This window comes from Callospermophilus lateralis, chromosome 7 (genome assembly GCF_048772815.1).
Source record: "Callospermophilus lateralis isolate mCalLat2 chromosome 7, mCalLat2.hap1, whole genome shotgun sequence".
Lineage (NCBI taxonomy): Eukaryota > Metazoa > Chordata > Mammalia > Rodentia > Sciuridae > Callospermophilus > Callospermophilus lateralis.
Window position 1 is genome coordinate 87,889,901 of NC_135311.1, and position 16,591 is coordinate 87,906,491.

A 16,591-nucleotide genomic window follows, 5' to 3' on the forward strand; every position below is an offset into this window, starting at 1 on the left:
TGCCCACTCCGCTCTTGCCCACTTGACTGCTTGAATGACTCTAAAATATGTGCAGGTCACATCCCAATCTGCTATTAGTCTCCTCTTCTGTCTTTCTGGCTTGCAGAGAAGCTTACTTTTTGCTTCTTACGACTGACTCTTGATGAAGATTCCCTTAGCAGAGTTGTTGATGGCTCAAAATGCCTTTTTTTTTTTTTTTACATATTAACCCTTGTCTTTCCAGTGCAGGGAGGGAGGGGAGAAGCAGGTTAGGAGATTGGGAGATGGGAGCTGGGGGCTGGAGCGGTATTAGAAGGATGGTCAGAGTGGCCTTGCTTCATCTTTGGGTAACACTAATCCCTTTGTCTCCCATGCTCTGCTCTCAATTTGTTCCATTTTCTTGTATGTATTTCACTCATAGCAATTTGCTTGTGAGTCTCCATTATTTCCTCTACCAGTTCAGGACCAATAGTGGACTTTTAATTCATTGCATACATCTATTGGAAACTATACCTACCACAAGGCTTTTGGCCCCTGACAGCCAATAGAGTCCCACATTTGACCTGACACCAAATAATACTCATTTGATTTCATGATAAGAAATAGGGGCAGGGAGAAAATATACCAAAAAAATATTTATAATGGTTATATATGGGTATGGGATCATGGCTGACTTTTACTATTGTTTTTATGATTTTAACTTTCTAAATTTTCTTAAATGGACATTTATTAATTTCATATTGAGTAAAACAATCCAATAAAGAATTAATCAAAAAATAACTCTAAGTAGCTCTTATGTTCCTAGAACTTTATCTACTATCTTGTGGTAATCATTGTTGTTAGAAACATAAGATAATTCCTGTTATTATAAGTTTTAGTTATAACAAAGGTATCCATAAGTAGATATTTTTACTTTAAACCTTCCTTAGAATATTTATATTCTTTCTCAATTAACTTCCATTCTCAATGGCTCTCAAAGTTTTTAAGTTGTAGTCATCTTTTCTCCATACTGTCTCTTTTCCAGGTCATATTCAATGAATCACCTGTTGATAGTCTCTTGAGTTGTTCACATCTAGCTTTAGAATGGAATCTGAGCCCTTCTTTGCATGACACTGTTTCTTGCCAGAAAAAAATCTCTTATTTTCTCATTACAAGTTATCATCAGAGAAACAATGGCCAGTTCCACATATATGATTATTAATAGAGTGAGTAGTATTAGAAAATGTGAAGTTCCACTCAAAAAGCTTAACACCAAAAAAACAAAAAAACAAAAACACATCAAATAACCCAATCAACCAATGGGCAAAGGAACTGAACAGGCATTTCACAGAAGAAGAAATATGATGGGTCAACAAATATGTGAAAAAATGTTCAACATCACTAGCAATTAGAGTCAGAATGGCAATTATCAATAATAATTATTACTTAATAATTATTAATGGAAATTATTATTTAATAATAAATGTTGGTGAGAATGTGGGGAAAGAGGTTCATTCATACACTGCTAGTGAGACTGCAAATTGGTTCAACCACTGTGGAAAGCAGTATGGAGATGTCTCAGAAAACCTGGAATGGAACCACCATTTGATCCAGTTATCCTACTCCTTGGCTTATACCCAAAGGACTTAAAATCAACATAACACAGTGATGTAGTCACATCAATGTTTATAGCAGCTCTATTCACAGTAGCCAAGCTTTGGAATCAATACAGGTAGCCTCCAACAGATGAATGGATAAAGCAAATGTGGTATATATACACACTGGTATATTACTCAGCTATAAAGAAGGATGAAATTGTGGCATCTGCCAGTAAATGGATGGAACCGGAGACTATCATGCTAAGTGAAATAAATCAGTCCTCCCAAAATCAAGGGTCAAATGTTCTCCTGATATGCAGATGCTAACCCATAACAAGGGAGGGTAGGAAGGGGAAGTATGGAAGTTCATGGGATTAGGGAGATGGAAGGGAAGGGAGGGGCAATGTGTATAGGAAAGACAGTAGAATGAATTGGATATAACTTTCCTATGCACATATATGAATACACAACCAGTGTAACTCCATATCATGTTCAACGATAAGATAAAAATTTTAATGGGTTGTACCCCATGTATGTATAATATTCAAAATATACCCCATTATCATATATGTCTAAAAACAACAAATAAGAATAGTTAAAATACACTTTAGATAATTTTAATTTTTGAGATTTGAAAATATTCAAGAGGAAGAATTACAAAGAACTATTTGTGCTTTCTTCTAATTTGTACTTGAGATATTGAACTCCACACATATTTTAAAGAAAATGAAGCTTGAAAGGAGTAAGCAATCTTGCTGGCGGTGAGGTTTTAAGACATTTCAGTGCAATTGGAAATACCATGTCCTTGGTGACTCCCATCCCTCATGTCATGTAACCAAGCAACCTCTAAGGGAAAAATGTTTCAGGTTTGAACTTCAGAGATGATCAAGTCTCAATTTAATCTCTGTTCAGCCATATCATAGCTATATATGACCATCTTGAGCTTATTTCCATAAAGTTAAAAATGGCAACATGTCAAATCAACATGTTAAATGGGGTAATATATGTAAAACACTTAACCTGGTGCCTGCCACCCAGTTGTTGCTCAAAACTAATAATATGCTTCTGTTTCAACCCCAATAATTTTTTGGTGTAACCTAATATATAGTTACTTGTGGCTTACTATACAATCACTTTAACTCTCAGATTTTATTTTACATATTTAGCAAATGCAAATGTGCACTCAATGTTTTAATACCTGGGGTTACAAAGACAGTTAAAAAGAAATAATCTCCTGGAGTGTATTTATCAAGTTTAGAAAATGCATTTGCTTACCAGCTCACTGAATTCATTATTGCCTAAGTCAAGTCTTTCCAACTGGGCCAGTTTGTGCATTGACCTATAACAGATAGAGAAAAATACTGTTGTGAGGCAGCATATGACACATTATTCTGAAAAACATTCCAGGCATTCCTTTGTCAGATTTACCTAGTTGTATAGTACATAAAAATGCAGTATTCTTCAACCAGATATAAGTTGCAAATATACAGAATGTATGCAAAATTCCAGCTGAAAACTTCTAGCAGTTTATTATGATCTACAGCATTAGTTCCCAAATGCCACTGTATGATTTAAGTGCAGGGATGACACTTAATAAAAGCCTGGGAAGTTTGTTAAATATCTATGCCAGTAGGAAGTATATGGTGGGGACCCAACGTCTATGCTTTTAAGAATCACCATAATTTGAAGAACTAATGGATGAACTCAATCTTAGCAAAACATTATAAAACAAACTCTATAATGCGACACAATTTTATCATCAGTCTTGTCACTTTCAATTCTCTTAAGTGAGTTTCCATTGCAGACAAATTGTATGTGTTGGCTCCTAAAACTATTGACTTCATGCAGCAACAGCTCTGAATAATTATAAAACGTTGGGCAAGAGTTTATGTCAAAGGTTGGGATCCTTGGCATACTCCCCCATATTCATTCATCATTTCTCAAACCAATCTCAAGTAAAAATACAACACAAGAAAAGAGGGCATTTTCCTGAAAGGTTTTATCTCCCCAAGCACCCAGAAAACTGTCATAAGTCCTACCTATACAGAAACGCATGAAGCATCATAGAATCAAATACTCAATATTTTAATTTCTTAGTCTTTAAAGTGGATGACCATTAAGTGAAATACTACTGCAATCTAATCATTGTCAGGCACTCAGAAGTTCAAAATACGTGTGAATTGTTTCTTCACTTGGCAACTCTTATTTGGAGATTATGTCCAATTTGGGGTATAGCAGTGAACAAATGGGTAAAAATTCCTGCCCCAAGGACTTTACATCTGGTAGAAGAAGAATGTCAGTAAACAAAATAATTAAGTAAACTAGAATATTACATTAGGTGGTTATAAGTAATTTAAAAAAAAACAAGTGGAAGAGATGAATAGGGAGAATTCATATGGGATTTTATTTTTAATAGGGTGATCAGGTAAGGCTTTACCAAGAGGATGAAATTTGAATCAAGGCTTAAAGGAAATGAAGAAGCATGCTAATAGGAAAATTCTAAAGCAGAGACATGCTGTTTTCTAGAAGGCATCCTAGAGACCAGTTTGACTGAACAAGAGTAGGCAAGGGAGAATAAGGAGATGATGTACTGGGGAGTTAGATTATGCAGTTTTTTTAAAACTTGAAATATTTGCTTTTATTTTTGTACTGTAGACATATTTTATAATAGAGAAAATTAATCACATTTTAAACGTGAAAACATTTTGAAAAATCATTAGCATGTAACACTTCTATTTAGTTCATGCAGTTTTGAAGTTCATTCCTGAGATTTGGCTTTGATTCTGAGTAAGATGGAGGGCCACTCAAAGGTTTGGATGAAAGAAGTGATTTGTTTTAAAAGGATATTTGTAATTGCAGGCTTGTAAATGGACTGAGGAGAACCAAAGTAGAAACAGGACTCAAATAGGAGGTTAATGTAGTAAGCCAACTGAAAGGTGATGGTGAGTTGAGCCAGGCTGGTCGCAGTGGAAATGCTGAGAAGTGGTTGGATTTTGGATATAGGTAAGATTGGAGCCATATTGCTGATGGATTGACCATGTGAAGTGACATAAAGAAGGATCAAGGTGATTAAAAACATGTCATGGTTGAACAACTGTAAGAATGGAGATGCAATTGACTGATGGAGATCAGGTGAACTCAGGTTGTGGCTACTTGAGGTTGGAGGTTCAGTTTTGAAAATTTAAATTAGAAATTTCTGTTGTGCAATCAGTTAGAGATGTCAAACAAGTCTGCATTTCAGGGAGGAGTCCAGAAGAGATAGATAAATTGATCTTGGTAGCACATGGATGGCAATATAAAGTATTGAAAATATGAGATCACCAAGGTAGTGAGTGTAGATAGGAAGATGATAGGTTTAAGAGGACATGAGGATTTGTCAACAAAGAAGATTGAGAAGAAACTGGGGTCATAGAATAAGTATTAGAAGAGTGTGAAGTCTTTGAAGCCAAATAATGAAAACACTTGGAAGTGGATGAAGTAACAAAAAATGACAAGTTGCTGATGGATGAGAGAACTGACCACCTGACTGAACATGGAGATTAGTATAGTTTTTGAGATCAGTTTTCCAAGTGCAAATCTTTTACTAATTTTTTTTCTATTTCACATGCCTTTACATATTAATCTCTCAATATTACATATTTGATAGTATAAATATGATGATTTTAAAATTACTTTCCAAGTCTAAGGCATTGTTCCTATCATGAAGAGGCTAATAAGGCTCTTAGGTTGCTAGAGAACACTAGGAGAGGTACATTTTCTGCCTTATGGGGGTGGGAGAAGGAAATAGTAGGCTTTAATGAGGCTTCATTTTGAAGTAGTTGATCAAGTTCCACGAGAGTCAGGAGACATGGTCATTTCAGGGTAAAATATCATTGAGGGGACTTGAAAGAGATGATGGCCCATCCAAAAAACTATGGGCTGGTAAATATAGTAAGAAATAAAAATCAGCAAGAAATAATCAGAAAATAGTAAGAAATAATAAAAAATAAAAAAGAGAAGTCAGCAAAGGCCAGATCATGAGGTCATATTTATATGTTAAGCCAAAGGGTTTTGAGTTTTACTTTGAAGGAAATAAAAGCCTTTAATATTCAGGTAGGGAAGAGGTATCATATTTGTGTTTCAGAAAGCTCACTTTGGCATCTTGGAATGATGTGGGAAATGTCAGAGGATGTATGAGCAATGAGGCCATATAAGTTCATGTGGGAGAAAACTGAAACAGGAAATAGGTAATGGAAAAATGGATAACATGCTAACAGATATGAGAGATACTTTGGAGAAAGACATGACTTGAGTCATTATGATGACTAAATGTAGGACATTAAAAGGAGGAAGAGCCAGGTGCAGTGGCACATGCCTGTAATTGTAGAGACTTGGGTTGCCGAGGAAGGAGGATTGCAAGTTCAAAGTCAGCCTCAGCAACTCAGTGAGACCCTGTCTTTAAATAAATAAAATTTAAAAAAGGGTTGGGGATATGGTTCAGTGATTGAGCACCCTTGCATTCAATCTCTGGTACAAAAAAAAGAGGAAGATATTAAAGATAGTTTCTAGATTGAGTAGCAGTATGGGAATATTGGAATGGAATACATTTAATGTGGAGACTGGTTGGATGAAATGAATTATATTTCAAATATCATATTAGCATATGAAACACTTATTAGGGACCAGCGAAGGGGGAAGGGTAAAATTCTTGAATGAAAATAAAGTTTTGAGAAGTAAAAAGGTGACTCTTCTTATCTGTGTTTTTTTTTTAATTCACAATTTTCTTTCTTTTCCATGATTTACTTGGAATTCACCACACATTTTCTTGAAATGTTGGTTTTTCATAAATACATGCCTCTTTTCTCCATCCAGACCTTAAAATATGTTTCGGGATGCCTAGAAGGGCTTGGTGGGACCACAAGCAATACAAAGAAGGTTGTGAAATCTTGCCCTACTTTGTAAGTTAAACATCTGCTTCACCTCTCACCAAATCTACACCAATGAACAGGTGCTTCTGATTATTGGGAGTATGTGACACCTGGATCTCATGAAGAGACCCTTAGTTTTTTTTTCTGATTCTGGGAATATTGTGGAGAGCAGATTCTCTCAAACTTTTCTCTGGAACTATACACACAACAAACAAACAAAATGGACACCAAAATCTTGGGAGCCACGGTGTTCAAGGCGTCACATTGGCATGTGAGTGACAAATAGTCACAGGAGCAGCAAAGTCACTTTGTTTGACTTACCCAAATAGTCTTAGGCAACAAGTATTCAAGTGAGAACCCCAATGATCTAAAGACAAGTCCTTCCACAATTTCCTGAATTTACTCTTGGTTCCCACTGTTGTCCGAGGAGAACATAATATGAAACCGAGGATAGATTTTTATTGCCAGCCTTTGTGATTGAAGACCAAGACAAAATTAATTTTATTAAATTAAGAAAGGAATGGTTCCTCAGTTTATATCCAAAGGACTTAAAATCAGCATACTACAGTGACACAGCCACATCAATTTTTAGAGCAGCTCAATTTACAATAGCTAAACTATGGACCCAATCTAGATGCCCTACAACAGATGAATGGATAAAGAAAATGTGGTATATATACACAATAGAATATTACTCAGCCTTAAATAAAAATGAAATTATGGCATTTGCAGGTAAATGGATGGAAGTAGAGAACATAATGTTAAGTGAAATAAGTCAATCCCCCCAAACCAAAGGCTGAATGTTTTCTCTGATAAATTGATGCTGATCCATAGTTGGGGTGGAGGTTAGGGAAGAATGAAGGAACTTTGGATTGTGTAGAGGGGATTGAGGGAAGGGGTGGGCCTGTGGGGATGGGAAGGATGATAAAATGAAGCAGACATTATTACCCTATACACATGTATAATTACTCTACTGGAGTGACTCTGCACCATGTACAGCCAGAGGAATGAGAAATTGTGCTCCATTTGTATACAAGGTGTCAAAATGCACTCTATTGCCATGTATAACTAATTAGAACAAATTAAAAAAAAAGAGTGGTATCTTGTTCCTGAGTGTCTTGAAGCAAATTTTATTAGTTATAGGAGTTGTCTTTTCTTGTATAAATATTATTGATGTCTTAAATTATCTCTTGTATGATAGAAAATTCCAGACCCCAACTAAAATTTTTCAATATTTATTTTCCAAAACAGGTCCAGATCCAAAGACATCACTTCTGTTTTTATAAATAAAGCTTTATTGGAACATAGCCATCTCTATTTGTTGACATAGAATCTATGGCTGCTTTTGTACTATAATAACAGAATTGGTTGAGACAGACTGTGTGAACCAAAAGCCTGAAACATTTCCTATCTCTGAGGGCCAGATGTCACTCAAATTGAAAATTCCTCTCTAAATGTGGTCCGATGAAGACGGTGTATAAAGAAACAATTATTTATTAGGCTTCTCTTGGTATAGTTTAAATTTGATTCCTTCTACAGGGAGAAGAGGTAGCCTCTATGCCACCTGTAAGCCTTTTTATTTTCTTATCCTTGTGTTGTGCTACTGCCTTTGAAAAATTTGGTTCATAACATCATCCATGGAAACTATATTTTAAATTTATGACACAGATTCTTACCATTCTTTACAATTTGCTTGTTCTGGGGCTCCAGGGCAGGAGGAGAGGGTAGTGGCAGATTTCCCATAAAGTTTTCTCAATTGTTTCTTGAAGCTTAAATTATTTTATTAAAATATCTTTTATTCTATTTTATATTTATTTCAATTTGCTTGTATGATCCTCATTTCCATCAAGTTTTAATTACTATTACAAGTTTCATTCTATCATTATATTCTCCACTCTTGTTTTTTTTTTTTTCCTGGTGCTGAGAATTAAACCCAGGACCTCACCCATGCTACGCAAGCATCATGTTACTAAGCTAAATCTCCAATACCATATTCTCCCATTTCTGAAGTTGTCTTTCCAAAACCATTACTTATATCTTTAAGATTATTAGATTCTTATTTGTTTTTAAAAGTATTCCAGTCAATAATATTTCTATATTTTGCACTTTTAAAACTGTTTTCACTTACACACAAGATTTTTAGATCTTAGATAGTCCATAGTCTATTGGTTCTCTTATTCAGTGCTAGTTACTAACTATAATCATCCTGTCAAATTGTCCCCTGAATTTTCCTTTTAGATGGACTTAGGCAATAAGTGTATAATTTTACAAGAATACAAACAAGTGAGACTGTCAGGAAGAATAAAATAGAACCCACAGTATTTTATGTTAGTACTGTTCTTTGTTAGTATTCATTCATTTACTTAGTTTGTATTTCTTTACGGCAGGCAGTGTGTGGGCACTGGAGTAACAAAGATTTCTGAGATGCAGAGTTTTTCAATATTGGCATTATTGGCATTTTGAGCTAGCTAATTCTTCGCTATAGGGGGTACCACATATGCTGTAGGATGTTCAGCACATCATACACAGCCTCTACTGTAAAAGGCTTATTTTCTAAATAGGCATTACCTTTAAAAGAACAATTACTTCATGGGGTGATAAGTGTTAGGTAAGAGTTTGTATATATTGCCATAGGAACTCAGAAGAGGAAACAACTCACAATTCAGTAATTAGGAAAAATTTCAAGAAGAGGTAACATTTTTGCTGGGTTTTGGAGAATCATATATTTGTGCATTTGCAAAGAAATAATGAAAATACAAAAAGAGTATATGAGAAGTTGAGATATAATATTTTTTTCTGATATTGCAATTTAAGGTAATAATATATGTAATATATATATCTTCAAAGGAAGGGAAAGATTTTGGTTCAAAGAGAAAAAAAACTAAAAATTCCCATTTGTGTTTGTAATGTCCAACATTCAAGGCTGGAAAGGAAACTTCTGAGATGCAGTGCTTCTCAACCTTGGCATGATTGACACTTAGATAACGGTCTGTTGTAGAGGACTATCTTTTGCATTGTAGGGTGTACAGCAGCATGTAGGTCCTCTACTCTCCAGATATTAGTGGCACCTCACAGCTGTAACAACAAATGCCTCCAGACACTGTGTAATGTCCCCTCCCATTATGCATTTGTGGAGAGCTAGCATCTTATCTCCATTTTTCTACCTCGGTACTGTCCTAGGGCATTGGGTTCCCACGAGGCATGACCGGAAGCCGGTCAAGCCAGCCTAACTTCATTCATAGATCGCCCTCAGCCCTACTCCTTCTTCATTTAAAGTAAGCACATGCAGATCTGGAACCTTGCTCTCTGTCCTCATGGGAAGCCCAATTGGCCTGATTTCACTTCACAAATGCTTGACTTTGAAGACATGAGTGCCACTATAGGTCAGGGAGCAAATATTAGAACTTGGTCACAAGTTCAAGGCGTATTCTCCATTACTACTGTTGACAATTTGATTTTTATCTGTCTATACCAATTATCTTGTTGATTATTTAGATTCATTTATATGGTCATTTAATTATCTTAAGGGAGAATTCCTTTTTTTCTTCCATTTTAATTAGTGTATTACATTAATATATAATGATGGGATTTTTTGGTTACATATTTGTTCATGCACATGATATAATAGAATCATCCCCCCATCTTTCCTCTTTCTCTCCATTCCTACTTCTCCCTGGGTCCTTTTCTCTATTTTACTGACATCCCTTCAATTTCTATGAGCTGATAATCTTTCTTGTCCTTTTCCATCTCTAGCTTCCATTTCTGAGAAAAAAACATATGAACCTTGACTCTCTAAGTCTGGCTTACTTTACTTAACATAAGGTCCTCAAGTTCCACCCATTTTTCCCCAAAATGACATCATTTTATTCTTCTTTACAGCTGAATAAAACTCTATCATACATATACATCATATTTTCTTTGGACATTCATTCACTGATGGACATGTGTAGGCTCGTCCCATAAGATGATTGTTGTGAATAAACATGGGTATGATATGCATGTGTGACTAAAGTATGCTAATTTTAGTTATTTAGGACAAATATCAAGAAGTGGTATTCCAGGATCATATGGTGGTTCCATTTCTAGTCTTCTGAGAAGCCTTAAGAAGTTCTAGTGACACATATTATGTTAAATGATATTTACCAACCATGTGATAGTACTGAATGATGTAGAATGAATATATGTAATAATATATAATATTTAATAATATGTAGTTGTAATGTAAAGATTTTGGAAATGTGTAAAATTACTGATTGTTGCTTTAATAATTACTGTTTCTCTGGCCTGTGATGTTATTCCTGTAAATCTCATAGCCAGTTCCTTTCCTTATCTCAGCTCATGTGTTTCCTCCTCAGAATAATCATTTCCCCACCATTCTAAATGATGCATCCTTCCTTCATTCACTTTATATATTACCTGGTTTTATTTTCTCTTAACACTTACCACTGGAAATTGTTTTTTATTTTTTTATTTACTTGTTCACTAATTGTTTTCCTCCATCTGCTAGATTTAAACTCCACAAGAGCAAGAAACTTGCCAATTTTTTTTCACAACACAAATACCTCCTAAATCAAGTCTGCTAAATGAAGGTATTCAAACAGGTACAAATCAGTGATGCTTTACCAATGAGAAGTTTAAATTCCAGAAATATTTATGAAGATGAACTACTCAATTTCTATTGAGCACCTAAAGTTAATCAACAGTTATCAAAGAGATGTCCTGATAGCTTGTTTTAACAAGTACTGTAATGAACATACATCAGTGAACTTATAGTAGAATATGAATGATAGACAATGGCAGATAAAACTGAAGTTCACCAGTCCCTGGATATCTAAAACTTGTATTTATTTCCAATAATAGGTTTGAAAATTTTCAGCTCAACAGGTATATAGAGTGAAATCATTAAGCAAAATTTTTTCACTTCTCTGGATATCTGAAACATAGCAACAAAATTGTATGTGAAAAGTAGCTAAGACCATGCATTCTGGATTTAGACTATCCAGAATCTGATATTCCTGAATCCAATCAAGAATCTGGGTCCAAAATCCTAATTTCACAATTTACCACCTATCTGACTTTGAATAAGCTAAATAATATCTTTTCCCTGGTTTCCCCAGCTGTAATGAGTATGATAATAAGAATCCCTATGTCATAGAGTTATTGCAATGATGAAAATTTGAGGTAAGTGAGCACATGGTAAGTGCTCTATAAAAGTTAGCTGTTAAAATATTTCGGGAAATCTGTCAGAGATCTAATTCAGAAATTGTCTAGGTTACTGTTTCCTAAAGTTTTCCCAAGGATTCATAGGTGTTGCATGAGTTTTAAAAGATCTCAGATGGCCAGTACATTTCAGCAAAGCTTGTTGTAAAAATAAAGTTAGATATCTTATTGGCAGGACTTTTCAAATAAAATCTACAAATGTTTATTGTGATTCTCTAACAGATGTAAACAGCTTAGGCTATTTGGTGTTTCTGTGATGAAGGAACATTTTGTTTTCTTTCCTGCAGGACATTTCTTAGAGTAGGAACATGTTTTTCTAGAAGTTTTTGTAGGTATTTGGGTCACATGATGAAACTGCATTCTTGTCCATCTCAGTCCGGGAGATTAGAGACCTATATGCTCCGTGAAAACACAGGCCCATGTATATGTAAATATGCTATTTTGGACATTCAACTTTGATTAGGTTATCCTGGTTTGTCTGATCAACCTTCTGACTTGTTCAGCTCTGCAACTGAGCTCCCAATGTTCACTTCAGGTTCTTACATTCATGATTGGTTTGGGCTTTGGTTCCCTGTAAGGCCATGTGGTTTTGTCATTTGGTTTATGCACTGCGACCTTAATAAAGGGAAATAATCACTTCTTACTGGAGAATTGGTGACTTGCTCAATGTCACACAAAAAAAAATCAGTGACTGGACTAACCCAGGATCTTCATCTCTTTTCCATCAATGAGCAGGCATCTGAATCTGGCCTGCTTTGTTTATGTTAGCTGTTGTTTAAACAAATATTTTAATGAAAAGTAATGTGTTCTATGATACACTATTGTCTATGTTAGAGGTTAGGAAACATTTTCTGTAAAAGGCCAGGTAGGAAATGGTTCAGACTCCACAGTCCATTGAGGCTGCTCAATTGTGCCATACTAGTGCAAAAGATGATATGTTAACAAATAACATGATTGTATTCCAATAAAGCTTAATTTATAAAAATGGGCATCCAGATTTGGATGAGAAGCTATAGTTTCCCAACCCCTAATCTACACCAGTTCTTGAAATCTGATATCTGGATGACGTATAGGTGTAGGCTATAAGCCCAGCCACTAAGAATATTGAGGTTTTCAAACCCATGAACAAATATATGTCAAATAAATTAAGGACTAAGAGTATTTATTATTATTGTTTGAAGTCTTCCATTTATTAGAGTACATGTTACTAGCACCCAGAGATATTTACTTTCAATGCAGTCATTCTGGTTGTATTTATTAAAATTAAGTATTTATCATGTTATTTCTTTATAGCATTTATCCAATTGCAAACATTCTGGGTGATGGAAAATAATGCAGTATATCTTGATGCATCTGTCACTTTCATAAAATCGTACAATCTATGATTTTCTTTTTATCAGATTCAGAGGTTTTATCTATTCAAATGTACAATTACCTCTGAAGCCACATACAGTCGGCAGGACTATTAAATTCCCAGTGCAGTAACTTGGGTTTGCTGACTTGCAGGATTCTGTAAATTTTTGGCATGGGCTTATGCATTTCTGCTTTTGACTTGTCTTTCAAATATGCTCAGACACTTTCTCCAATTAAGGGATGTTCATGGCACAAGGACAGGAAAACTCTTTTTTTAAATTTCTCTTTTAGTGAAACCTAGGGAAATAATTTTTTTTTTTTTTTTTTACTTTGCTTAGTCTGTGTACCATGTGTAATGGACATCTGTATTTTGTAATTGAGGCCTGCCAATTTTACAGCATAATTTTCTCCCCTTGTTAATAATTTGTCTCTTTAAATAAACCCCATATTTTAAGTATTATTTTTAACAGCATAGGTGCTAATGAGTAGAAAGCCCAGGAATTGACATACTTCAAAGATGCAACTATTGGCATACCTTATTATGAAGACATGTAATATAGTATAACAAACCAGGAATAAAAATAAATTTAGTTTTTAAAAATATTTTTTTTAGTTGTAGATGGTCACAATACCTTTATCTTATTTATTTATCTTTATGTGGTGCTGAGGATTGAACCCAGGGCCTCAAATGTTCTAGGTAAGTACTCTACCACTGAACTACAACCCCAGCCCCTAAATTTAGTTTTTGATAGTGAATAAAATGTAATTTTCTTAATCAAATGTTTTACATAATTTTTTTCTCCTGATTATTACTACATCTTGAAGAAATGTCACAATTATGATTTTTATGTATTCGTCATTATTTTAATTCAACTTCCCCCTGAGAAAAACAAAAAAAGTTCATACGAGCTTCTGGTATCCTCCCAGAAGATATGTGAAAAATTAAAACACCAACTATTTTATTGAAGAATATTGGGAAGAATTGATTTTTCAGACAAGTTTGTTAATCCTTATCCCTTAAGATATTCCTCTGTGGAGTATTTAAATTATTCGAATAAATATTTGAAATACAAAATTTGCATCAAGTTGTCACATATTTTGAACATTTCTTGAGCTTTTTTTTCATTTAAATATTCATTATTTTGAAAGTTTAGGCTAATTTTGTGATGTCTTATTGGAAAAGTTTTCTTTCCTTTAATTTCATTTATCAAGTTTAATGCACAATATGAAGGAAAAAAAAGATTCTGTAAAAAGAAACTCACAAGTGACCTCTCAAGAATACTTCCAATTTATTTGGTAAGATATACTTGTTGAATAAAATAGAAAGATTAAATTGTCAAATTGTACTTTAAAAACAGCAACCCTTTATATGACAAATTCTGCACTACTTCTTTTAATAAAGCATCTAATTAAATTGCCTATACTGTCTCTAAAGTCTTCTTGGGTTTATAAACAGAACCAATTATTCATTTACCCTGTGCTTGAATTTTACCACTGACCAAAAATTATTAATTCATGAAAATACAATAAAGATGTAATGATGTCTGAAAGGACTGTAGAGCTCTTTGTGGAGGAAAAGATGGCACGTAATCAGGAAATTTGGCAATTATCTCTGTGGAGGTCTACACTGCAGGAACTGGAGTGCCTAACTTGCTCTCTGTAGCAGTCCAATCAAAAGGTTATGAGAAACATAATCAACTATGAATATGCTCGTTGTGACTAGAATATACGGCAATCTACATTATAGGCCCATGAAAAGATTTTGAATGCTACTGAAAAAATACTTAAGCAGAATTTGTGTCTCTTTTAGGACTTGATGGATAACAGGGCAAGGGATAACAAGAACAACAAGAAATTCCTTTCCGAAGGGACTCCTTTAATACACACATGTGTATGTGCATGCATGCACACCCACACAAATAGGTGTATTAGGATTATTGTTTCCTGACTGTACATCATAGAGAAATGTAAAACTTGTTATATTGAATATTCTGAATATTAATATTAGTGTACTCTTATATAGATTTGACCTTAGATTGTTGATACCATAATTATAATGAATAATATAGACATAATCTGTGATTAACATGTCAGAGAATTTGAACTTGAGAGGATAAAGGCCTTTGGAAATAATGTGCCAAGGGAGGCATGGTGGTCTTTCCCCCTTCCCTGCCAACAGAACCTATTTGCCTCAGACTGGAGATGCCAGATCTTCACTGGCCAGACAGCCTTTGTAACTGGGAAATGCACACATGACTCAGTTCTGGGCACTGTGACAGGAAGAGGAATCTTCTGGGGGAGATTCTGAGAAAGATCTTCAGAAACATAAAAATATTCCCCCCGCCCTTCCCCTTTCTTCCTTTTTTTCTTTTTTTTCTTTCTTTTTTTTTTGTGGATGGATGAGAACATGATGTCTGGAGTTGGGGCAGACACTGCAACCACAAGGTAACAAGTCCAAGGATGACAGCTAATGTTCTGGGGATAGTGGTAAAGAAATAGAAAAAGCCCAAGATTTTCAGCTTAAATTTCAACTTCACTCATTAAATGATTAAGCTACTGAACTGACTTTGGTATTGTTTTCCTTGAAACTTTGTTGTGGTAAAAAATATCCCTATTATTATAACCTGCTAATACCTACTATGGCTCAGAATTATGTTATTTATAGTCAAAAACATGTCTCCTTCCCTCCCCCACTTTAAATGGAGTGTGTTGGGTGTATCTATGATTCTATTCAGATGACTGCAGAACCTTGAAATGCTGTTGCTGCTGCTGCTGCAGAACATACTGCTATTATTGGTCTTTTAATATAAATAAATAAATAAATATATGTGTGTGTGTGTGTGTGTGTGTGTGTGTATATATAATTTGAATTTTTGAAAACTTTAGCTATGCTGTCACTTTGGAAAAGTATCCCAGTTTACCGTGTTGAGTTGGCATTGTACAGAAATTAATAGACATATTGGTCTAGAAACATTAAACTCAATTTTTTTCCATTTGTACAGGGGTAATGCACAGTATTAAATATGTAAGATCTTATCTATGTGGGTTTGATTACAGAAACTAATAAAGTAGTCTCTAAATAATGAAAAAAAAAAGTCTCCTGATACATTTGCAATTAGTGCCTGTAAGAGTGTCACATTGTTGGAGACAGAGCTAAAACAAAACAGTTCACTGAACAGAGGTCCTTGAGGGTGATACAACACACATTAAAAACAAACAAAACCCTCCTTTATATTTTGAGTTTTAGTACATATTAAACAATAAATAATTTAAACATTTTTATTGTTGATTAGAAAAAAAATTGATAATATAAAAATTAAATACATAGGGAGAGTTTAACTAAGTTAACAAATAAATAAATAACTTACTACTGGAGTACAAAAATGTTTTGGAGATCATGGAAAACAGTATATGAAATAATTTAAAAATAACTAGAAAATATATAGCAATGAATTTATATTTTTTATGTTAAAGTTAAAGTTAGGTTAAAAAAATAAAAAAGCTTTTTTATAAATCATTAAGGATTCAGAGTGATGTTTGCTTTTCCTTCCCACA

At 34.3% G+C, this 16,591-nt stretch overlaps 1 protein-coding gene across 2 annotated transcripts in view; it reads right to left on the bottom strand.

Moving 5' to 3' along the window:
- Positions 1-16,591, bottom strand: part of Lrrc7 (leucine rich repeat containing 7) — a 403,609-nt gene that overhangs the window by 165,234 nt on the left and 221,784 nt on the right. For both annotated transcript variants that reach the window (XM_076862304.2, XM_076862303.2), the window contains exon 7: positions 2,832-2,895. In XM_076862304.2, the coding sequence (XP_076718419.2) occupies positions 2,832-2,895 (64 nt within the window). The remainder of the gene's footprint in view (positions 1-2,831; positions 2,896-16,591) is intronic.